This window comes from Schistocerca americana, chromosome 1 (assembly GCF_021461395.2).
Source record: "Schistocerca americana isolate TAMUIC-IGC-003095 chromosome 1, iqSchAmer2.1, whole genome shotgun sequence".
Classification (NCBI taxonomy): Eukaryota; Metazoa; Arthropoda; class Insecta; order Orthoptera; family Acrididae; genus Schistocerca; species Schistocerca americana.
Window position 1 is genome coordinate 145,421,583 of NC_060119.1, and position 26,909 is coordinate 145,448,491.

Below are 26,909 nucleotides of genomic sequence, written 5' to 3' on the forward strand. Positions count from 1 at the left end.
TCAAACGATATTTTGCCACCTAGAAAATGTTTAGTACAGTCACAAGTTTGTCTGCGACCTAAGATGTCTTCCCCAGATGCATGCTTGAACATGTCATGTGTTTATGTAGAGGTTTTTCTGAGTCTGAAACAAAAGTTTATGCACATGCATAGTTCCCAAGGATCTGCCATCATCAATTTTGCAAGTTGCACAGCACAATATAATTGAGAAAATCACATGAAAATTAAATGCAAGCACCTAGCACAAACCCGCTGGAGCCACTAACTCTCATGGGATGCATCTACATCTACATCTACATTTATACTCTGCAAGCCACCCAACAGTGTGTGGCGGAGGGCACTTTATGTGCCACTGTCATTACCTCCCTTTCCTGTTCCAGTCGCGTACAGTTCGCGGGAAGAACGACAGCCGGAAAGCCTCTGTGCGTGCTCGAATCTCTCTAATTTTACATTCGTGATCTCCTTGGGAGGTATAAGTAGGGGGAAGCCATATATTAGATACCTCATGCAGAAACGCACCCTCTCGAAATCTGGAGAGCAAGCTACACTGCGATACAGAGCGCCTCTCTTGTAGAGTCTGCCACTTGAGTTTGCTAAACATCTCTGTAATGCTATCACTCTTACCAAATAACCCTGTGACAAAACGCGCCACTCTTCCTTGGATCTTCTCTATCTCCTCTGTCAACCCGACCTGGTGGTGTTTTTGTCATACTTGATAGACTTCACCAGCCACACGTACATGCCAGGAACTTCTGGGTAGCAGTTTGTAGTTACAGTTGTCAGAAGTTAAAAAAAAAAAAGTTTTTAAGGACAATAAACTGTTGACTAAAGGAAAAGAAATTTGCAAATATTATTTTGTTAGAGGTTAGCCTCATGATGGAATGATATACAGTGTGATTCACCTAAGGGTGCGTTCACACTGCCGGCCGGGCGGAGCCGAGCCTGGCCGGGCCGCCGCCCGCGTTGATATCAAACACGTGGTTTTGAATTGCGGTGTTCACACTGGCTGCCGGGCCGCGCCGACACGGTGTAAGCCTCCCGGAGCCGAGCCGGCGACATCTCGAATGTTTAATATTGCCGGCGCGAGCCGACCGCAGGCGCGAGCCTGTGGCGCAGCACTTCTGCTTCTGCAGTATACGCATCACACGTCTCCCTTCTGCTTTCATCACAAGTGTGACTGCACACGTCTTTTATTTTAAGATGTTACCTCACATTTCACAATCAGTGAGGAAAAATTACATTTATTATAATGATACATGAGAAATTACTTTTATTTCATTTATTTAATCTACCGTATTTACATTTAAATTTGTGTTCTGTTTCGAAATTTTGTCTTGAATGTTCTGCAGCACATACTAAAATGTATTATGATTCGTTCTGTAATATGAATAAAATTTTTCAGGATAGTTTTTAAGTTCTTCATGCAAAGAAAAAAACTCTCCTAAATGTCTGTCGCTATTTATGGGATGAATCCATAACCTCCTAGTTCTTTTGTACTTCAAAACTCGACGAGTTACAGCAGATTCAAAACAATACGAATAAAAGAGTGAAGACATTGTTCTACACAGCACAGACTAGGTAAAGGCGAGCAGCTGTTGGCTGCAGCTGCGTTTTCTACTGACTTGCTTGTCAGCTGTCGAAGGGTGGGGATTTTTTAAAATTTATTTATTTGGCCTCCGGCAGCTGACATCCATTTAGCCAAAGAGTGGGTATTGCCTTGACAGTGCAGCGCAGCCCGCCAAGGAAGAAAAAAAAAAACAATGAAGAACAATGAAACGCACATCTGTGTCGATGTACAGTAGTTTCATTAACTCTCCATTATTTTTTCTGTCAAAGTAGACAACGAGACTACAGAATTGCGCTTCAGTTTCTGCAGTAAACGTATCACAAATCTCCAGTTTGTTTTTGTAATTAGTTTTACACCACTGATCACTAGTAATTAGTTTTTTTCTGTCCTGCATTATATGACTACATTAAACCAAGCTGTAACCGCTCGAACTCCGTGGCTTGCGGACGCGGCACTGACGCCACTGAATATCTCGCATTCCTTGTGACCAGAGACAGATATCAGTGTCATTATCATTTCAAAAACTTTTTGGTACTTTTAGCTACATTTCATTCGCAACAATGTATGGTGTAAAACGCATCTAACAGTAAGCTACCCGCTACATAACTTTTTCACTACAAGATTTGTAAATCAAGTGCACAACGTTGACAAATAGCATCATTTCACAATGACTGTTAAGAAATATGAAAAGATAAGTGATTCAATACGAAGCTAAGATGTTACACTAGCACGTGTACAAAAATCAGATTTTTTAGCCGCATACTTTCTTCAAAATCGGTTGGGAAGCGTTACGAAACTAAGAAATCACGCGAAACGAAAAGTAGACTTTTTCTTTTTTCACGACGTAAGTAACGCTTTTAAGGAAAAAATGAGTTCATAAAACGATGTGGCGCAGTCTTATATGCCGCTAAGAATTTTTAGAACATGAAAATCGGAGAAGTGGATTTTCCCCCATTTCGCCGACCCGGCGCGGCGCGCAGTGTGAATGCACTACACGTCGGCCTGAGCAGGATAGGCACGAGCCGAGCCAGTACGCGTCAGCCCGGCCCGGCCCGGCAGGCAGTGTGAACGCAGCCTAATACATGCATACATGCTCTGCCAGTATTTCTGGAATGGAAGGCACCATTGATATGCGGATTTTACAGATTAAGTAGCTGCCTTTGCAGCCCATACACAGTCTTATGGGAACAATGCCCATTGACAATATCAGGAGTCTAGTGCAAATAGTTTATTAGATATCATAGTCTTAACATTGTAAATGCCGACAGTTGTTTGTTCAATGTAGTGGCACGCACACTTGTGAATTAGACATAGATGCATATGTGCGGCTGTAGGTGTTGTGCTGTTGAATGGGGCATTGCCTAGAACAAACGAAGGATGAACAAAAGTGAATACAGTACTTCTGTGGTGTCTTACGTATAACGAACTGGCTTACCCTCAAAGTCTGTGGTCAGAATGAGCACCACTAGTATTAACACAAGCTTGGAGTCTGCCATGCGATGATTGCTGCACACGTTCTAGCATTTGAGTGGAAATGGCAGGGCAGGCAGAAGTAATATTTCATTTCATATCATCTGGTGTCATTGAAATGTGCTTGAAAACAGTGTCTTTCAGCTTCCCCCACAAGAAGAGAAAAGTAAAAGAAAAAAGTCCAGAGGCATCAGAGCTGGGGAAAGGGCCACCCAAGCTTCGGGCTCTTTTTTCTTCCAGTCCAATGATTTGGAAACAGTCCCTGAAGACGCACATAGTCATAATTCGTGCATTATGGGCCAGACACCTACCATGATGATTCCACAGGTTCCTTCTAGTATGAAGGGGAACTTCCTTTAAAATCTGTGGCAGATGGTCTGTTAGGAGGTTGAGATACTAGGGGGGATCAAATATAACTGGGATTTTTGTTCCTGAACATCAACAGTTGGTAGAATTGGCCCCACGCTTCTGCTATGCTTAGGCGGGACCGTTAGAAGTGAGGAGAGCATACTGTTAGATTTCCCTGCCGTTTTGTCAGGAATGCTCATGGTGTCTGAGCAACAGGTGCACCCCTCCATTGCGCACTGAATAATTATCAAATTTCTTGCTCGTGGAGGAGTTACAGTGGTGAAAATTTACCAATGATTGACTGCACAGTTCAGTGATAAAACATTATCTAGGACGCGTGTGTTTGCCTGGCATAAAAAGTTCAAGGAAGGACAAGAATATGTTGAAAATCAACAACACGATCGCCATCCTCAGACCAGCATTGCAGAAAAATACCTTCGGGTCGTTAAAGACACTATTGACGACGACCGACGGGCGATAGTATCAGAAATTTTACAAAAAGTGGGAATCAGTTGTGGGAGCTGTCAAGCAATCATCACAAATGGTCTACAATTCCGTAAAGTGTGTTCCAGATGGATCCCTAAACTTTTGATCGAAAATCTGAAGTTGAGGAATTTGGAGGTCTGTTACAGGCTTACAGCAAGGTTTGCGGAAGAAGGTGGTGCATTTTTAAGTCGGATCGTCACCTGCGACAAAACATGGGTTCACCACTACACTCCAGAATCCAAACAAGCCAGTAAGGAGTGGCGGAGGAAAGGGGAGGCAGCACCAGTGAAAGCCAAGACTCGACTGTCAGCTGGCAAGGTTCTTTCAACCATTTTTTTTCAGTCAGCAAGGCATTTTGCTGATTGTGCGTCGCTCCTGCAAAAAATCAGTCAATGCTGCTTACTACTGCGAACTGTTGAACAAGGTGAGAGTTGCATATCGCCGCATAAGATGCGACCAATGAATTCGACAGGTCATCTTCCTCCACGACAATGCATGTCCCCATACTGCAGTTCTAACTGTCTCCAAGCTACAGGAAATGCACTGGACTACATTTGATCATACTCCTTACAGACCTGACTTATCGCCTTGCGATTTCCATGTATTTGGACTGCTTAAAGAAGCTCTAGGAAGATGACGATTTGAAGATGAGAGTGTGGAAGACTTTGTGCACAACTGGCTGGTGACATGAACCAGTTCTTTTTATCAGGAGGGCATCAAAAAGCTGCTCTTACGCTGGGACAAATGCATTTCGAAAGCAGGAGACGATGTGAAAAAATAAGTTATAATTGCCTTGAGTATTTCAATAAATGAATTTAAATAAAAAATAAAGTCCCGTTTGTATTTGATCCGGCCTCGTACTTGTGTGAATTCAGTATTTCCTCTACAAACAACGGGCCTTTGAGGTGATGGTGTACTATTCCACACCACGTTTAAACTCCATGGACGCTGATGTTACACTGATGAAGCCATCAGCTATTGTCAGCAGACCAGTAGTGCCTGTTTCTGAGGTTTATGTTATAACTTCAAGTTTAACAAATACACTCCTGGAAATGGAAAAAAGAACACATTGACACCGGTGTGTCAGACCCACCATACTTGCTCCGGACACTGCGAGAGGGCTGTACAAGCAATGATCACACACACGGCACAGCGGACACACCAGGAACCGCGGTGTTGGCCGTCGAATGGCGCTAGCTGCGCAGCATTTGTGCACCGCCGCCGTCAGTGTCAGCCAGTTTGCCGTGGCATACGGAGCTCCATCGCAGTCTTTAACACTGGTAGCATGCCGCGACAGCGTGGACGTGAACCGTATGTGCAGTTGACGGACTTTGAGCGAGGGCGTATAGTGGGCATGCGGGAGGCCGGGTGGACGTACCGCCGAATTGCTCAACACGTGGGGCGTGAGGTCTCCACAGTACATCGATGTTGTCGCCAGTGGTCGGCGGAAGGTGCACGTGCCCGTCGACCTGGGACCGGACCGCAGCGACGCACGGATGCACGCCAAGACCGTAGGATCCTACGCAGTGCCGTAGGGGACCGCACCGCCACTTCCCAGCAAATTAGGGACACTGTTGCTCCTGGGGTATCGGCGAGGACCATTCGCAACCGTCTCCATGAAGCTGGGCTACGGTCCCGCACACCGTTAGGCCGTCTTCCGCTCACGCCCCAACATCGTGCAGCCCGCCTCCAGTGGTGTCACGACAGGCGTGAATGGAGGGACGAATGGAGACGTGTCGTCTTCAGCGATGAGAGTCGCTTCTGCCTTGGTGCCAATGATGGTCGTATGCGTGTTTGGCGCCGTGCAGGTGAGCGCCACAATCAGGACTGCATACGACCGAGGCACACAGGGCCAACACCCGGCATCATGGTGTGGGGAGCGATCTCCTACACTGGCCGTACACCACTGGTGATCGTCGAGGGGACACTGAATAGTGCACGGTACATCCAAACCGTCATCGAACCCATCGTTCTACCTTTCCTAGACCGGCAAGGGAACTTGCTGTTCTAACAGGACAATGCACATCCGCATGTATCCCGTGCCACCCAACGTGCTCTAGAAGGTGTAAGTCAACTACCCTGGCCAGCAAGATCTCCGGATCTGTCCCCCATTGAGCATGTTTGGGACTGGATGAAGCGTCGTCTCACGCGGTCTGCACGTCCAGCACGAACGCTGGTCCAACTGAGGCGCCAGGTGGAAATGGCATGGCAAGCCGTTCCACAGGACTACATCCAGCATCTCTACGATCGTCTCCATGGGAGAACAGCAGCCTGCATTGCTGCGAAAGGTGGATATACACGGTACTAGTGCCGACATTGTGCATGCTCTGTTGCCTGTGTCTATGTGCCTGTGGTTCTGTCAGTGTGATCATGTGATTTATCTGACCCCAGGAATGTGTCAATAAAGTTTCCCCTTCCTGGGACAATGAATTCACGGTGTTCTTATTTCAATTTCCAGGAGTGTATATTTCAAGGAAGACGCAATACGTGAAAGTCACAGATCAAGTAAACAGAGTAAGACGTGTGTACACTTTAACAGTAAAATCATAGCTGAGTCCAAGTCTAGCGGCCACTGGCGGGCTGGCCGCTTAGGTGGCGATGCTGCTGCATTGCTGGCAGACAGCGCCGCATGTAGAGGACGCGCGTAACTGCGCGGCGGCACTTTGAAAGATCAGCGAGTCACAACACTTTTCCCCCCGTTGAATTTTTTGCACAGGTCTTGATGGAAGTGGCCTGTAGATTGCTAATGTCCATAGGTGGTGTTTGACTGGCCGTAAAGTCTCGAGGAGGAGGCCTCCTGTACGGACGGAAGTGGCCCCGATGATAACGGGTCGAGATGACCGGAGATGTGGGGGTCGAATCTGCTGGGGCCCTGTGCACCAATCTGCCCGTTGCAGCAAGTCCAGTTGTTATAACAGGAGACATGGGCGATTTGTCCGCGTCTGTAGGAGAGGGAGGCGAGTAGAGTTGCTCCGACAGATGATGGTCATCTGGTTCCTGCACGTCTCCTGGTGGCATCGGTTCTTGTGCTGGCACCGATATGATGGTGAGAGGACTGTGTTGTGAGTAATGAGAGATTCCAGTATCCCGAGCGTCAGGTAGAGCCGAAGGTGGTGTAGCGGCATCCGGAACAGGCGTTGCCGGCACACAAGACCGAAGCTGGTCCGAATGACACACTGCAACACCCGTGTCCATCTGGATTTCATACAGGTGTCGGCCACAGTGTTGTATGATGCGGTCAGGACTCCATTTTGGCCGCCTGCCGTATCCCCGTTCCCATACAAGGTCGTTGGCGGTGAACCAGCCAAGCGAAGGCACCTGCAGCTGTGAGGTGGAAGGCCGCAGAAGGTGAAGTAGCGTGCGGGGCTGTCAGCCATATAAGAGCTCAGCCGGGCTGTGGTCGCCCATGGTGAAACGGTAAGAAGCCAGAAATTGGAGAAGCGCGTCAGCAGCAGCAGAAGTAGTCAGGAGTTTCCTCATTTGAGCCTTAAATGTGTGGACCAGTCGTTCAGCCTCACCGTTTGACTAAAAAAGGTCCCACGAAGTCAGCATGAATACGCTCCCAGGGCTTCTCAGGCGAAGGCCACGGTGACAAAGACGACTTCGGGGCGGCGGCCCTTGACGCACAAGGGCCGCAGGCAGCAACCATGTGTGCGATTTCAGAGTCAATGCCGACCCAGTACACATGACAGCGCGCCAGAGATTTTGTGCGAGAGACACCCCAGTGCCCTTGGTGAAGGAGGCGCAAGACCAAAGCACGCAAAGACGCAGGTACCACAACACGCGGCGAAGCATTTTCGGTGGAAAGGAGGATAACACCATCACTAGCCGTGAGGCGGTAACACAAAGCGCAGTAGTTCCGCAACGTATCAGAAGTCTTAGCAGATGGACGATCTGGCCAACCCTTCTGAATACAGCGTAAAACCCGGGATAGGGTAGGGTCAGAACCTGTAGCAGCCGCCAGCTGGTCCCCGGTGATGGGGAACCCGTCCACAACCCGCTGCTCAGCAACATCCAGGTGGAAACACAAAAGTTTGTCCCTATCAAATGCCACATCAGGACCCATGGGAAGGCGAGACAGTGCATCAGCATTCGCATGTTGAGCCGTCGGCCGGAAATGAGTCTCATAATTGAAACGAGACAAGTAAACAGCCCAACGCTGGAGGCGGTGTGCAGCCTTGTCGGGAAGTGACGTTGATGGATGAAACAAGGAAACAAGTGGTTTGTGATTCGTAACAAGATGAAATTTGGATCCATAGAGAAAAACACTAGACTTATGAAGAGCACAAATAATGGCCAAAGCTTCTTTTTCAATTTGAGAATACTTTTGTTGGGCATCCGTGAGCATTTTGGAGGCATAAGCAATGGGTTGTTCAGAACCGTTAGAAAAACGGTGCACAAGGACTGCACCGACCCTGTATTGAGAGGCGTCCATGGCAAGAACAAGATGTTGGCCAGGTCGATAAGTAGCCAGGCACATGGCCTGTTTCAGCATAGTCTTCAATTTCTGGAAAGCCGCATCGCATGACGCGGACCAGTGAAAAGGCACGTTTTTATGCAACAGGCGATGCAACGGCTGAGCCACCGAAGCAGCATACGGTAAAAACTTGTGATAGTATGCTATTTTCTCGAAGAAGGCCTGCAGTTTCTTAACAGATGTAGGGCGAGGAAGGGCATCGATCGCAGCGACAGTTTGCTGAAGCGGACAAATACCATCCCGAGAGAGTTGAAACCCCAAGTACGTGACAGATGCCTGAAAAAATTTTGATTTCTGAAGATTACACATAAGACCGGCAGTTTGTAAGACATGAAAAAGTGTGCGGAGATTTTGAAGATGTTCGTCAGTGGTGGAGCCAGTGACAACAATGTCGTCCTGGTAATTTATACACCCAGGGACAGTGAACAATAATTGTTCCAAGAATCGCTGAAAGAAAGCAGGGGCTCTGGCAACCCCGAATGGCAATCGTTGGTATTGGTAGAGGCCAAAAGGCGTGTTAAGGACCAGAAACTGCCGGGAAGCAGTGTCGAGAGGAAGTTGATGATAAGCTTCTGACAGGTCAAGTTTAGAAAACTACTGGCCTCCAGCAAGTTTAGTGAACAATTCTTCAGGTTAAGGCATAGGGTAAGTGTCGATAAGGCATTGAGCATTTACAGTGGCTTTGAAATCGCCACAGAGACGAATATCACCATTTGGCTTAGCAACAATGGCAGGAGAGAACCACTCATTGGAAGTACAGGAAGCAAGACCCCTGAACCAGTGAGACGATCCAGCTCCCGTTTGACCTGATCACGAAGGGCCACAGGAATGGACCGAGCCCGAAAAAACTTCGGCTGAGCAGTGGGTTTGAGCGTGATATGAGCTTCAAAATCGTTTGCACGGCCTAACCCAGGAGAAAAAAGTGATGAAAATGTCGTCGACAAGGAATCCAGTTGAGCATAAGGAATAGCATCAGAGACGGTATTGACAGAGTCATCTATGGAGAACCCAAAAATGCGAAAGGCATCAAAACCATAAAGATTCTCCGCGTTACTATGGTCGACCACAAATATGAGAACAGTGTGAATGACAGATTTGGAAGATACCTCAGCATCAAATTGTCCCAAGAGAGAAATCTTCTGTTTATTGTAAGTCCGTAATTGCCTAGTAACAGGTGACAGGCCTGGAGAACCCAACTGAAGATACGACTGAGAATTGATGATACTGGCAGCAGAACCAGTATCCACCTGCATGCGAATATCTCGACCAAGTATTTGGACAGTGAGGAATAACTTCCCTGAAAGGGAAGAAGTGCAATTGACAGACAACACAGAATAAGAATCAGCGTCATGTTCATGAACATCATGTTTGCGGTCGGATTTGCAACCGGATGACACATGACCCTTTTTTTTGCATTCGTGACACACAGCCCAACGTTGTGGACAATCTTCTCGTGAATGTTTCGTAAAACACCGCGGACATGAAGGAAGTTGCCTTGGGTTTTGCTGCAGTTTCTTAGAGGTTTGTTTACGGTTAGGCCGAGGCTGCGCTAGGGAGTGTACTGCGGCCACGTCGGCCAGTGGGGACATGCCACACGCTTCTTCAACATCGCACAGAGGTTGTATTTCCCCGATATCGTCCCATGCCTCTATTTGTGCTCCAGCGGCGCGAGAAATTTCAAAAGACTGAGCGATGGATAGGACTTCATCTAGAGTTGGATTTGCCAACTGAAGGGCATGTTGCCTAACCTCTTTGTCGGGCACTGCTCAGATAATAGCATCTCGTACCATGGAATCGGCGTAGGATTCTTTGTGAACTTCAGTAACAAATTGACACTTTCTACTGAAGCCATGAAGTTCAGCAGCCCAAGTGTGATAGGATTGATTCGGTTGTTTTTGACAATGATAAAAGGCAACACGAGAGGCTACCACATGCATTTGCTTTTGTAAATAGATGGACAGAAGTGTGCACATTTCAGCAAAGGACAAAGACATAGGATCTTTCAAAGGAGCCAATTGCGACAACAACCGATACATTTGAGGTGAAATCCATGAAAGGAACAGAGACTTACATGTTTTTTGTCCGCGACATGAAATGCCAAGAAGTGCTGTCGAAGACGTTTTTCGTAATCAGACCAGTCTTCCACCGTCTCGTCGTAAGGAGGAAAAGTAGGTAGAGACAACAATTCTGTGACGAAACCACAAATCGAATTTGTGAGAAGCATTTGCTGCTCTATGAGACCTTGCAATAGTTGCTCTAAAGTAGCCATGGAAACATGTGGGTCAGCGGTGGAAAAGAAAAATCCCATCCTCATCGTCAATTGTTATAACTTTCAAGTTGAACAAATATATTTCAAGGAAGACGCAATACATGAAAGTCACAGGTCAAGTAAACAGAGTAAGACGTGTGTACACTTTAACAGTCAAATCATAACTGAGTCCAAGTCTAGCGGCCGCTGGCTGTCAGGCAGCGCCGCATGTAGAGGACATGCGTAACTGCGCGGTGGCACTTTGAAAGATCGATGAGTCACAACAGTTTACTTGGCCACAGTTAGTAAATATTGCTTCATCCATAAACAAGAGACATGACACATCTGGAGTATCACATTTTAATTTCCGTGCAGAACTTGAGGGGGAGAAATGTGATAGGGATGGAACTTATGATGATTTAAAATGCATACTACATTTGCCCAACTTTGGCCGCTTCCTTGTGTGATTGTACAGGAAGTACTTTGTGGATCTATTGCTACAGCAGCCAGAATATTAATTTCACCCTCCTCACCAGCTATGTTTTGTTCAGCTATATATTTTAGGTGCTACACCACCAGTTACATGCAATTGTTTGAAGAGGTTCACAAATAATTGTCATGTTGATTGATTTCTCTTGGGATACCTTTCTGTGTAGACACTACACAAACAAACGAGATTCTTTCTACATCTTCTTGCATTCACCATAAACATGTATGCTTCTTCCAAGCATGTCCTCCTGTGTCCACTATCACACAATAACTGTCAGGACCATTGCAGTGCAATCACAGTGTACACACAAACAATGTAAACAAACATAGCATCATTGCATAGCATTTAAGCAAATAGGATGGAAAAAACAGCTGTCAGTGTTTACAATTTTCACTGATGATAACTCGTAAACTACTTGCACTAGCTTGCTGCACGAAACACCACTGACATTCTCATTTGTCTTACTTTTAGGATTTTACTGTCAATTGGCTTTGACCCATTTAAAAATTTGCAACTTTTGTAAAATATGTAAATAATAACTGAGATACCAAAAGGTGAAATGAAAACTGGAGAGCCTGACTGGACTACATTACAGAACAGCTTGGTGAAGCAGGCAGAAGCAGTTTGTGAGAAGACAAGTGTGAAAACAAGGGAAAAGGGAATGCCATGGTGGAATGAAAGAGTGATACAGCCATAAAAGAATCTTGGGCAAAAAGAAAGCGACCAAGAAAAAAGGAAACCAGAACTTACTAGAAATACTGAAATAAAAAACTATGATTTGGAAGAACAGTCACAGAAGAGAAGACTGAGACATGGCAGGTATTTGCCCAGAAAGTTGAGGAGGGTAGCAGAGGCAATGAGAAACAACTGTACAATGTTATCAGAGGTAAAGTGAAAGTTGTAAAGGCACTTGGAGATGAGGATGTAAATCTGGTTAGAAAAGAAATTGTCATCAGAGAAATCCTGAAGGACCATTTTGTCCAGTTAAAGAACTGCACAAAAAAAAACAGGTAATCAAAACCACAGTGAGGAGCTTCCTGCCATCTGGACAGAAACAGAGACAACTTTAAAATCTGTGTTTAGTGGTAAACTCCAGGTGCAGATGTAGTAAAGGCAGGCACGATAAAAGGCAAAACATATCCAGAGCCTACAATGGCTACACAAAACACTCAGAACATTGTGGAAAGACAACAAGATTCCCACAGACAGGAGCAATAGTGTTTTAATTCCTATGTTTAAGAAAGGCAGTAGACAGAGAATGATTAGTTCAGAGAGGAATATCCCAGCTGTCACACGGGATGAAAAGTCTGGAGAAAATCATAGCGTGAAGATTGAGAATGGTTTTAAAATTGATCAGAACAGCATCAGAAATAACATATAATCAATGGATCTTCCTTGGTACCAGTGTACTAATGGAAAAATACTGGGATGAAGACAAAAACCTGTTAATTGTTTTTTAAGATGTAGAAAAAGCCGTACTGTAGTGTTCTGAGGAAGTAGATCTGGGAGTGCCTGAGGAAAATGAATGGACTGGAAGGACAGGTATGAAAAATCCAGGCGCTATACCACAACTGTGCTAGCTGTGAACAAATTGAGGAGAGAAGATCATCTTATGGATAATATAATAAAGAACACTAAGAAAAGTTTTGGTGAACTCGATACAGGTGATTGTTTTTATTTTGGCTGAGGCCACAATCATAGTAAAGTTTTTGAGTGATGCTGCTGCCATTTGATAATAACTTTTACTTTATTGTTATACAATCCAGCTTTGGCCTTAGGCCATTTTTAGTTTCAAAAACTTATTTGATGTCTTATGACATACATATAACTTTTTGTACTAGAAAATGGCCTAAGGCTGAAATCTGGATTGTATAGCAATAAAATAAAAATTATTACAGTCAAATGGCAGCAGCATCACTAAATAATAATAATAATAATAATAATAATAAGCCTTTGATAGTGTACCCCACTCACGGTTACTACAGATATTGGAAATATACAAAGTAGATCCTAAATTGATACAGTTTCTAAACATAGTAATGAAAAACTGGAAAACCACACTTAATATTCAAACAAATTCAGATAACATCACATCACAGCCAATACAGATTAAGCGTGGAATATACCAAGGAGACTCATTAAGTCCTTTCTGGTTCTGTCTTGCTCTGAACCCACTATCCAACATGCTAAATAATACAAATTATGGATATAATATTACTGGAACATACCCACACAAAATCACACATTTGCTATACATGGATGATCTAAAACTTCTGGCAGCAACCAATCAACAACTCAACCAATTACTAAAGATAACAGAAGTATTCAGCAATGATATAAATATGGCTTTTGGAACAGACAAATGTAAGAAAAATAGCATAGTCAAGGGAAAACACACTAAACAAGAAGATTACATATTGGATAACCACAGCGACGGCATAGAAGCGATGGAAAAAACAGATGCCTATAAATATCTAGGATACAGACAAAAAATAGGAATAGATAATACAAATATTAAAGAAGAACTAAAAGAAAGATATAGACAAAGGCTAACAAAAATACTGAAAACAGAATTGACAGCAAGAAACAAGACAAAAGCTATAAATACTTACGCTATACCAATATTGACCTACTCATTTGGAGTAGTGAAATGGAGTAACACAGACCTAGAAGCACTCAATACACTTACACGTTCACAATGCCACAAATATAGAATACATCACATACATTCAGCAACAGAAAGATTCACATTAAGCAGAAAGGAAGGAGGAAGGGGATTCATCGACATAAAAAACCTACATTATGGACAGGTAGACAATTTAAGAAAATTCTTTCTAGAACGAGCAGAAACTAGCAAAATACACAAAGCAATCACTCATATAAATACATCGGCTACACCACTGCAATTTCATAACCACCTTTACAACCCTTTAGATCATGTAACATCAGCAGATACGAAGAAAGTAAATTGGAAAAAGAAAACACTGCATGGCAAGCACCCGTATCATCTAACACAGCCACACATCGATCAAGATGCATCCAACACATGGCTAAGAAAAGGCAATATATACAGTGAGACGGAAGGATTCATGATTGCAATACAGGATCAAACAATAAACACCAGATATTACAGCAAGCATATTATTAAAGATCCCAATACCACAACAGATAAATGCAGACTTTGCAAACAACAAATAGAAACAGTAGATCACATCACAAGTGGATGTACAATACTAGCAAATACAGAATACCCTAGAAGACATGACAATGTAGCAAAAATAATACATCAACAGCTTGCCTTACAACGTAAACTTATAAAACAACACGTTCCCACATACAAGTATGCACCACAAAATGTACTGGAGAATGATGAATACAAATTATACTGGAACAGAACCACTACAACAGATAAAACACCACCACATAACAAACCTGACATCATACTCACCAATAAAAAGAAGAAATTAACACAACTAATCGAAATATCCATACCCAATACAACAAATATACAAAAGAAAACAGGAGAAAAAATTGAAAAATACATCCAACTGGCTGAGGAAGTCAAGGACATGTGGCATCAGGATAAAGTTGACATTATACCAATTATACTATCAACTACAGGAGTCATACCACACAATATCCACCAGTACATCAATGCAATACAGCTACATCCAAACATATATATACAACTACAGAAATCCGTAATTATTGATACATGTTCAATTACCCGAAAGTTCCTAAATGCAATATTACACATACCGTACAGTTAAAAGGAAATGACGCTTGATCAAGGTCTGCGTCACTCCATTTTTAACCGGACTTAACGTCTGAGAAAGTGAAGGAAATAATAATAATAATAAGGCTGTTGCTTTTGCTGATTATGTCATGGTCTGAGGTGATCCAGAAGAGGAAGTTCAGACCAGACTCAAATGTGTGGAAATCCAAGTTCTAGGGTTACAACCTCCACATCAGGGAGACCACGACAGTGGTGATAGCAGTCAGCAGAGAAGGGCATTCATCAATCGTGAAATTAGGAGACCACATAGGTAGAGTGTGTAGAATTAATCTCCAGAACGAGACTGGGCATCAGATCAGAAATGAAATTCCTTAGTTCCACCATCCAGAAGACCTTCCTTAGATCCACCATCCAGAAAACTAAGGTGGATAAGTTAAGGAATGAGGAGATGAGGAACAAAGCCGGTATCAGGACATTCCACTTGGACAGAAGCAGTACATCCAGACTACTGTGATAAGGGCTTGTAATGGGTTGGAGACTTCAAGAACAGTCCGAATAGATTTGGAAAGAGAGGTGGAAGAAAAACGCCCATTAGGAAGATCCAGAACCTGTTATTGGACATGTTAAAGGAAGACCGTGCTGACAGGGGAAGGACAGTGGATGATGATCTCCATGACAGATTATGCATGGACAGAAGAAACGGGAAGAGGGCTCATTAACAGTACCAAAGGAACTGGAACTGTGCAGTGGTGGTGGTGGTGGTGGTGGTGGTGGTGTTTTGTCCAGGGCTTTAGACTGGTTCTTTTTTTTTGCGTGGTTGTTATTCTGCTGCCTTCACTATTCCATCTGAAAGCTACCTGGTTGTCTTCTACTGTTTCCTTTCCCCCAGTTTGTCACTTTTACCTAAGGCTCACTTTGAAACTGACGACAATCTTTGGTGGTGGTCCACCCCCCCACCCCCACCCCCCCTTGTCTTTCTGCAATTTTGTAAAGTTTGAATCAGCAGTTCATAACAGATACATTATGATCAGAGTGCACATCTATTTGTGGAAATGTGTTTGTTGTAAAGTCTTTTGTTTTGCCTTTATACAATCTATTTCGAACCTTGTAGTAGCTCCAACTCTTACTTTTCCTATTATCAGGTACCTGTCCCACACAATTAAATTTCCATTTTAACATACTGAATAATTTGTTTAATCTCATCACACACTATTTCTATCTCTTCATCGTCTACAGTGTTAGTGGACATAATTCATAGGGCCTTCTTGTACTATTGTAGTGGATCTTGCCTTTGTGTGCATCTGGTCAGCGGTGGTACACACACTATACTGTTCATAATAGCTTACCAGTAGCCCTGTTTTCCTGTTCATTGTTAGTCCTACTCCTGTGTTATACCTATGTCATTTTGTATTGATAAGCCTTTACACAAATGACCAGAAATCCTGTTCTTCCTGCCACCATACTTCACTTATATTCAGTATATATAACATCAGCCTATCCATTTCTCTTCTCAAATTCTGTAGCTTATCTTCCCAATTAAGGGATCTAACACTTCACATTCTCACCTGTAGAATGCTAGAGTTCAATTTTTATGGTGACCTCATCATCCTGAATAGTCCACACCTGCAATTCCAAAAGGGGTAAGTATACCAAAATCAACAAACCATAGAGTGGAGCTGCATGTCTTTGAGAAATATAATGGCTGTAGTCTCACCCTGCTTTCAGCCATTTGTAGTTTTAAAGTGATGATATTTGTAAACGTAAATGGAAATCTGAAAGTTAGTCTGACTTAACTGAATTCGTGTTTTATGTTTGTTTTTTTTCTAAAAAAAATTAAAAACAATATCAGTGTCAGACTGTTTTATCAAGAATACTAACTGGTTCACCTTAAGTGCAAAAACTTGAAAGACATACATTTACATTGCAGGCCCTTGTTCAATGATGCTTTGTCTTTTTTTGCATGATATATAATTTATTTTGTTACAGTCGTGCAAGTTAAGGCTTCAGCCTCCATCTGGATCTGAACTTCCTGGGCACAGCCCATTTTTGCCACCTTCCGCCATCACGCAAGTCATGCTGATTGCAAATCCAAGAAAGGTGAGGAATCAAGCCACAATGATAATTTAAAAAGTATTTTGATGACTCTGCCTCAATTGAATGATGAAGGGTATTTTTAATATTTAGTATGGAAACAATTAATTTTGCATATTATTGTAATGTGGTGGTGATATGTTAGAATCTTCAAACCATTTGCATTGACACCTAAACACAAATATTCACATTAGAAAGACACTGTATATTAATCTGAAGACCTAAAAAATTCTCTGAAGACTTAAAAAATTCTAACATTGCCGTGTTAAACTGATATTATAACCTTTGTAGAAAAACACACACACACACACACACACACACACACACACACACACACACACAACTAATGTAAAGTATTGAAACCGCAGTCGTTTTAACGTCTAGTATTTAGGTTAAACAACTCAAAAATAATAAGAGAATGTCTGTTACATTATCTGTTGGCATGAGTAGACACCTCACACTACGGGACCTTTATAAAATAGTGCTTACATATATTGACACCTGTTAATGCAACAATATAACACACATATAGCAAAAGGGAGTGGGTATACAGTCAGGTAACTTATTTGCATTTCGCACTTCCTGTCTGAGGCTTAAAAAGATTATGGTCAACAAATGCAGACCTTTTGCACTTTTTATAATTTTGTGCTTATAGTGTTCAGCATTACAATAGTAACAATATTCATTTTGTTAATTTGCTGTAGTAAGAATTAACTAAACTTGTGAATGAGTACAGCATAAAACAGAATAATTACCTTTGGTGTACAATATTCTGCTAGCAAAGATAAGTCTGTTCCATTTCAGTACAGTGAGATCTGAGATTTAATTCCATTTGCATGTGATTCAGTGTTAACATCCGAAGGATTTCCTACAAATGTTCACTTCTGCACACCTGGTCAAATAATACACTCCTGGAAATTGAAATAAGAACACCGTGAATTCATTGTCCCAGGAAGGGGAAACTTTATTGACACATTCCTGGGGTCAGATACATCACATGATCACACTGAAAGAACCACAGGCACATAGACACAGGCAACAGAGCATGCACAATGTCGGCACTAGTACAGTGTATATCCAGCTTTCGCAGCAATGCAGGCTGCTATTCTCCCATGGAGACGATCGTAGAGATGCTGGATGTAGTCCTGTGGAACGGCTTGCCATGCCATTTCCACCTGGCGCCTCAGTTGGACCAGCGTTCGTGCTGGACGTGCAGACCGCGTGAGACGACGCTTCATCCAGTCTCAAACATGCTCAATGGGGGACAGATCCGGAGATCTTGCTGGCCAGGGTAGTTGACTTACACCTTCTAGAGCACGTTGGGTGGCACGGGATACATGCGGATGTGCATTGTCCTGTTAGAACAGCAAGTTCCCTTGCCGGTCTAGGAAAGGTAGAACGATGGGTTCGATGACGGTTTGGATGTACCGTGCACTATTCAGTGTCCCCTCGACGATCACCAGTGGTGTACGGCCAGTGTAGGAGATCGCTCCCCACACCATGATGCCGGGTGTTGGCCCTGTGTGCCTCGGTCGTATGCAGTCCTGATTGTGGCGCTCACCTGCACGGCGCCAAACACGCATACGACCATCATTGGCACCAAGGCAGAAGCGACGCTCATCGCTGAAGACGACACGTCTCCATTCGTCCCTCCATTCACGCCTGTCGCGACACCACTGGAGGCGGGCTGCACGATGTTGGGGCGTGAGCGGAAGACGGCCTAACGGTGTGCGGGACCGTAGCCCAGCTTCATGGAGACGGTTGCGAATGGTCCTCGCCGATACCCCAGGAGCAACAGTGTCCCTAATTTGCTGGGAAGTGGCGGTGCGGTCCCCTACGGCACTGCGTAGGATCCTACGGTCTTGGCGTGCATCCGTGCGTCGCTGCGGTCCGGTCCCAGGTCGACGGGCACGTGCACCTTCCGCCGACCACTGGCGACAACATCGATGTACTGTGGAGACCTGACGCCCCACGTGTTGAGCAATTCGGCGGTACGTCCACCCGGCCTCCCGCATGCCCACTATACGCCCTCGCTCAAAGTCCGTCAACTGCACATACGGTTCACGTCCACGCTGCCGCGGCATGCTACCAGTGTTAAAGACCGCGATGGAGCTCCGTATGCCACGGCAAACTGGCTGACACTGACGGCGGCGGTGCACAAATGCTGCGAAGCTAGCGCCATTTGACGGCCAACACCGCGGTTCCTGGTGTGTCCGCTGTGCCGTGCGTGTGATCATTGCTTGTACAGCCCTCTCGCAGTGTCCGGAGCAAGTATGGTGGGTCTGACACACCGGTGTCAATGTGTTCTTTTTTCCATTTCCAGGAGTGTATTTTGATATGACGTTGCACTATGCATTTAGAGCTGGAGAAAAGGTAGACTAGGAAGAAAAAATTAACAAATTAATTAATAGAAAAAATACTGATTGACATTGCTCAGGAGTGGATATTGAAAAAGACAATAGCTACATTGGTTAAATTTTGAACATCATTCTTATCCTAATGAAGTTTCTTTCTGACTTGGAAGTGATGGAAGAACCCATAATGAATCTATCCAAAAGATTTAGTGCAGGCAGATAGCCGAAGAAAGGTGACATTGTAGTTAACAAGGAAAATATCAAATTAAAAGTTCCTGCAGAAAATCTACAAAATCATATTCACCATTATGTATAATACGGCTGTAAACCACTGATAATTTTTCCAAATATCATGTTTGAAGTATTGACTGGCTGATATGGCAAAAATCGTAAATACGTATTTGCAGGGTGTATATGCCCGAGGGGGGGGGGGGGGGGGGGGGGCGACAACAGGATTTTGTTTTCATACAAGAAAACATGGGAATTTTTCATTACTTTAGTTTTCAGTTAAAATTTTGTAATTTTGACTTATAATAAGAACTGATACTCTAACAAAGAATTTTACTTTAGCCCAATGCTGGAGAACAGTACTGCAGCAATAAAGCATAAATGAGGGAAAAACACCAAAATGAAACTTAAATTCCAAAGCAAATGGTCCATTTACAACAAAACACAGGCGTCTGCCAGCAGCAAAATGTGTCAGAGGCTTTACGACAGAACTGTGCAATACTTTGCAATAACAAACTGCTTTCGATGATCATGACATCACAACTGTTAACATTAGTTTCCTTTGATCAGTTACAAGAGGACACATGCACATGCAAAGAGGTGAAGTATTGTGTGAGCGGCACCTTCTCCCGCTTCTCGCTACTTGAAGCATGACTGTCAGCTGCATAAGCAGTAGCAGCAAGCAGCCAGATGCTAGCTGGAAAACTTTTTCTAGCCTGGTCAGGCTGCCAGATTCGTGCATATGCAGAGCAGTCTGAGTTGTAATTTGGCAGTGGGGGCGGGCGGATGGTAGTAGTCTCCACATGTCCTGTGTTCACATTTCGTGAGTTTACGGTTTTCTCTTTGTTTATAGATCTCACGTCAAATGAAAACGAACTGGATTTCTGTGGGTGGGAGCTATCAAGTGAATTAAAATACATTCACATAACTACAGAAGACTGAAATATTTCATTAGTTTCAGGTTTCAGTTTTTTGATTTTATTTTATTTCCACATTGTTGGCAATCAAGCATTAATCATCTTGCAGAGCAGTGGAGTTATTTTTGTTGATTGCTAAGGAAATTTGGAGTTTAGTAACAGTTTCGCAGAGGCAACCAGTTTATTTGAAACGAAGTATTTCATTCCACACTACCGGCTAGTTTCTACTGTTTGTTGAATTTTAGGTGCATGTTTTCATCTTCTGCAACATACAGCATAATTCTAAAATAAAAAACCGAACCTGAGATAATGCAGTGGTGGTACTCCAAAAAAATTCACATCCTGAAAACCACACTCAAAAGCATAATACCAGCTAGCAGCCTATTTCTGCATGACTCTGGACGTACGAATGTGCACTTTAATTTTAATATGGTTTACAAAAATGGTGCTCTTGGAGTAAAATGTCCTGTTTCTTTTATGACATAAAGTCAGATTTGTTAATGTTATACAGGGTGGTCCATTGGTCGTGACTGGACCAAATATCTCACGAAATAAGCCTCAAATGAAAAAACTACAAAAAACGAAACTTGTCTAGCTTGAAGGGAGAAACCAGATGGCGCTATGGTTGGCCCACTATATGGCGCTGCCACAGGTCAAACGGATATCAACTGTGTTTTTTAAATAGGAACCCCCATTTTTTATTACATATTCGTGTAGTACGTAAAGAAATATGAATGTTTTAGTTGGACCACTTTTTTCGCTTTGTGATAGATGGCGCTGTAATAGTCACAAAGATATGGCTCACAATTTTAGACAAACAGTTGGTAACAGGTAGGGTTTTTAATTTAAAATACAGAACGTAGAAACGTTTGAACATTTTATTTCGGTTGTTCCAATGAGATACATGTACCTTTCTGAACTTATCATTTCTGAGAACGCATGCTGTCACATCGTGATTACCTGTAAATACCACATTAATGCAATAAATGCTCAAAATGATTTCCGTCAACCTCAATGCATTTGGCAATACGTTTAACGACATTCCTCTCAACAGTGAGTAGTTCGCCTTCCGTAATGTTTGCACATGCATTGACAATGCGCTGACGCATGTTGTCAGACGTTGTCGGTGGATCACAGTAGCAAATATCGTTCAACTTTCCCCACAGAAAGAAATCCGGGGACGTCAGATCCGGTGAACGTGCAGGCCATGGTATGGTGCATCGACGACCAATCCACCTGTCATGATATATGCTATTCAATATCGCTTCAACCGCATGCGAGGTATGTGCCGGACATCCATCATGTTGGAAGTACATCGCCATTCTGTCGTGCAGTGAAACATCTTGTAGTAACATCGGTAGAACATTATGTAGCAAATCAGCATACATTGCACCATATAGATTGCCATAGATAAAATGGGGGCCAATTATCCTACCTCCCATAATTCCGCACCATACATTAACCCGCCAAGGTCGCTGATGTTCCACTTGTCGCAGCCATAGCAGATTTTCCATTGCCCAATAGTGCATATTATGCCGGTTCACGATACCGCTGTTAGTGAATGATGCTTCTTCGCTAAATAGAACTCATGCAAAAAATCCATCATCGTCCTGTAATTTCTCTTGTGCCCAGTGGGAGAACTGTACACGACGTTCAAAGTTGTTGCCATGCAATTCCTGGTCTACATCTACATCTACATATATACTCCGCAATCCACCATACGATGCATGGCGGAGGGTACCTTGTACCACAACTAGCATCTTCTCTCCCTGTTCCACTTCCAAACAGAACGAGGGAAAAATGACTGCCTATATGCCTCTGTACGAGCCCTAATCTCTCTTATCTTATCAGCGAAATGTAAGTTGGCGGCAGTAAAATTGTTCTGCAGTCAGCCTCAAATGCTGGTTCTCTAAATTTCCTCAGTAGCGATTCACAAAAAGAATGCCTCCTTTCCTCTAGAGACTCCCACCCGGGTTCCTAAAGCATTTCGGTAACACTCGCGTGATGATCAAACCTACCAGTAACAAATGTAACAGCCCGCCTCTGAATTGATTCTATATCCTCCCTCAATCTGACCTGATAGGGATCCCAAACGCTCGAGCAGTACTCAAGAATAGGTCATATTAGTGTTCTATAAACGGTCTCCCTCACAGATGAACCACATCTTCCCAAAATTCTACCAACGAACCGAAGACGACTATCCGTCTTCCCCACAACTGCCATTCATATCACTCTGCAGTGTTACGCCCAAATATTTAAGCGACGTGACTGTGTAAAGTGCTACACTACTAATGGAGTGTTCAAACGTTACAGGATTCTTTTTCCTATTCATCTGCATTAATTTACATTTACTGTATTTAGAGTTAGCTGCCATTCTTTACACCAATCACAAATCCTGTCCAAGTCATCTTGTATCCTCCTACAGTCACTCAACAATGACATCTTCCCGTAAACCACAGCATCATCAGCAAACAGCCGCACATTGCTATCCACCCTATCCAAAAGATCATTTATGTAGATAGAAAACAACAACGGACCTACCGCACTTCCCTGGGGCACTCCAGATGATACCCTCACCTCCGATGAACGCTCACCATTGAGGACAACATACTGGGTTCTACTACTTAAGAAGTCTTCGAGCCACTCACATATTTGGGAACCAATCCTATATGCTCGTACCTTAGTTAGAAGTCTGCAGTGGGACACCAAGTCAAATGCTGTCCGGAAATCAAGGAATATGGCATGCGTCTGATACCCTTCATCCATGGTTTGCAAGATATCATGTGCAAAAAGGGCGAGTTGTGTTTCGCAGGAACGATGCTTTCTAAAGCGTAGAAATTTGGTACGGGTGCAATCGATGTTGATGTAGCATTCTCAACACTGACATTTTTGAGATTCCCAATTCTTGCGCAATTTGTCTGCTACTGATGCATGAATTAGCTTCAACAGCAACTAAAACACCTACTTGGGCATCATCATTTGTTGCAGGTCGTGGTTGATGTTTCACATGTGGCTGAAAACTTCCTGTTTTCTTAAATAACATAACTATCCAGCGAATGATCCGGACACTTGGATGATGTCGAGGATACTGAGCAGCATACATAGCACATGCCCATTGGGCATTTTGATCACAATAGCCATACATCAACATGATATCGACCTTTTTCGCAATTGGTAAACGGTCCATTTTAACACGGGTAATGTATCACGAAGCAAATACGTCCACACTGGCGGAGTGTTATGTGATACCATGTACTTACATGTTTGTGACTATTACAGCGCCATCTATCACAAAGCGAAAAAGGTGGTTCAACTAAAACATTCATATTTGTTTACGTAATACATGAATATGTAATAAGAAATGGGGGTTCCTATTTTTAGAAAAACATAGTTGATATCCGTTTGACCTATGGCAGCGCCACCTAGCAGGCCAACCATAGCGCCATCTGGTTTCCCCCTTCAAGCTAGACGAGTTTCGTTCTTTGTAGTTTATTCGTTTGATACTTATTTCGTAAGATATTTGGCCCGATCACTATCAATGGACCACCCTATATACCTATGAACATAAGTTAATGTTCATTTGAAGATGACTAAAAGGGCAAACTTGGTCAGTAGTATTGAATATATTATGTTATTTCAAATACACTGACAGCTTAAGCAGAATTTTACAAATCTGCCTTCCTTGAAACAATTTTTTTTTTATCACAATACATGTTTCAACTCTTATCTGATACCTCCTCTAGGCTTGACGTTATTTCTTAATTTGTGTTGTTTTTGGCTTAAATTTACAGAACGCCGTTCTTTGGTAAATTATAAGCTGGATGCACACAGTGTGTTTACATTATAACTCCCCATAAAGCTTTATATTTAATGCTGAAGTAGAATATAAACTGCCAGCTGTACAATTTCTTGGCTTCACAGATGACCTTATTAATTTTTTATAGTGTTTGAAGACGTCATAAAAAATTATTGTGCTTAGTTCTGGCATATACAAACAAGTGTTTGAGGCATATGAGTAGAGCAAATGCCAAGCAAGGCCTTACAACATCATCGTAGCTCTGTGTGTGCAGTAACGCATGTTTCCCGACATCTCTGGCAACTGGTCAAATGAACCTATTTCTAACAGATCAAGGAGAATGTTGCAGATGGTGATTTGAGAAGTGTTACTTTCTAAGTAAATTTCCTTTTACACAAGATGAATTAAGTTACGTGTGAGAATGTGCAATGAATTCCTTAAATCACAGTGTGTAGGACTCTCATTCAAAACTTAACACTTGAGGTCCAGCCAGGGAGAAAAATTTCGGATCCAAAAGACCAGCCATTTATGTCATTTTTTTTTTAAATTTTAGTGGCACATTTGTCTGTAATATATCTTAAATGGTAACAAGCACAACAACGGGCTAATATATGTGAAAGTTTAGCTTTGCTTGTAACTAACTAAGAGTACATTAATCTAAACCATTAACTTTTCCTATTTGTGTGTTCACGCCACTTAACAGGGATGTAGCTATTGGCTGACTGCATCACGTGTCCTATGCTCTGAATATCTGCTGTAATCGGCTGGCGAGATCAGGTGACATGAGCTTTAGTTGGCTGACAAAAGTGCATTGCAATCTTGATTTCAGTGCTTCGGAAACTAATGTGCTGCATTTGGTGGAATTTGCATTTATACTTTCATAATTAGAAAACGTGCAGTGTGCATGTTGCAGCCAGCGCATCAGAGATCTTTTCAAAAACATAGTCTTTTTTTTCCCATTTCTTAAAGTGCCAGGAAGTTCTACATCAGTGTATAAAACAATTACCACGCAAACAATTAATAACTATTACAGCTCAGATGGAAATTATGTCAGTTAACATGGAAAAAGTGTATTTTTTAAATGGGAAAAATCTGGCTTTCTTTCTTTCACATCCCCACCCCCTTTCCCACGGGTGAAAGACATTAGTATATGGTTATTTTAATTATTGTTGTTGTGGTCAGAAATGACAGTATGAAAAAAAAAACATTCCCACTGTTTGATGTACCACATGGGTAGGAGTGGGACATAAGTGGTTATTTGTAACCTCTAATTTCTCAGAAAATGACTGCACAAAAACTACAAGACAGGTAAAACGCACACACGCATCAGTGGGTAGTGCATCTCTCCCAAGTTTTTAACTCACACAACAGGTGCTCAGTATGGACAAATGTCAGTATATGCATGCACTTCATTGATATAAGTAGGCCAGGAAGACGCAACAGCAGCCTGCATTGCAAATCTGCTCATTGGGTTACCTTTCTGCTGGCACAAAGTAATTCAGTTCAAGAAATAGCAGCTACAACCTACAGGTGCAAACTGTAACTGTAAGAATTCTGCAAAATGTTAGCAGGTTTCCCTCTACCAGTGGGACATTGATACAAGCAATAACATGCAGCAAATTCCCAGTGGTTCTCTGATAATCTATTATGGGACATGTACATGATTAAATTACTGTTGATAGTATTTTAAACTCCTTAAGAGAAGGAAATTATCATTTTGCCTGTACACATTTACAACTGAATTATTTTTTGAATGAACAGTCATTGCATTGCTTGTTAAAAGATGAGCTGTTTCACTATATTGAAAAGTGAGATCAGGAGGTGGCTACTGTTCGTCTTATTAAAAAATTTAAATATGTCCACTGTATTTAAAATGGTCAATGCAGTTGGCGACTGCCTCCACCCCTGCTCCCTTTTTGCCATTTCACTAGCTCTCACAGAAGTGCCATAGGACTAGTTTTTAATTTAAGTGCACTACTACACTTCACTGGACATATGAAGTGCATAATTGATTCAGTGTTTTGCTATCATTTGTTGTTGTTGTTGTTGTTGTTGTTGTTGTTACTGAAAGTTGGACTAGACATTTTTTACTTCCATTTTCAGGAACCAGTTTCCCTGAAATTCATGATAAGTTATTCAATGGATGATGACACTATAACTGAAATGGGTGAAGTAGAGCAGTTGCCATCTGAAGTGCAGTGACTTCAAAAATAAATAAAAAACTATCATAATGATGAGAAATTATATTATTTGTTGGAATCTGCATGAGTAACATCAAGGCTGGAATTTATGTTGGCTGTTTGTTCTGCAGTGCTGTTGTATGCTGTACATAAAAAATTAATGAGGTTAAATATGTATTTTTATTGCTGCATCAAACCTTATTGATAATAGTTTCACAAAGACTGTAACACACCAAAACAAAGTGTAATTTTTAAGTGTAATCCATGTACAGCCACCTAAACTACATAAATTTTCGTGTACACTGTAATATTTTAGAAACGGTAGCCATAACTGTATTTGCCACAATTAATGTACTTGAGCTATTTATGAAATATGTTATTTGTTGTTGAATTTCGTGGAGGTGCTTCATCTATGCTGTGTCTGCTTCACTACTCACTTCTATTTCGTTTCAGCAGTCTTCTTTTCTTGTAGTAGTGCCACAATCACAGAAAACAGTATTTACTTAACAGCCAATGAGCTAT

At 42.6% G+C, this 26,909-nt stretch overlaps 1 protein-coding gene across 4 annotated transcripts in view; it reads left to right on the forward strand.

Moving 5' to 3' along the window:
- LOC124551243 (ADP-ribosylation factor-binding protein GGA2) overlaps nucleotides 1-26,412 on the forward strand; it is a 129,789-nt gene extending 103,377 nt beyond the window's left edge. For all 4 annotated transcript variants that reach the window (XM_047126248.1, XM_047126256.1, XM_047126264.1 and 1 more), the window contains exons 10-11: nucleotides 16,808-16,918; nucleotides 26,311-26,412. In XM_047126248.1, coding sequence (XP_046982204.1) covers nucleotides 16,808-16,918; nucleotides 26,311-26,409 — 210 coding nt within the window. In that variant the 3' untranslated portion in view covers nucleotides 26,410-26,412. The remainder of the gene's footprint in view (nucleotides 1-16,807; nucleotides 16,919-26,310) is intronic.
- The last annotated feature ends 497 nt before the right edge of the window (nucleotides 26,413-26,909 follow it).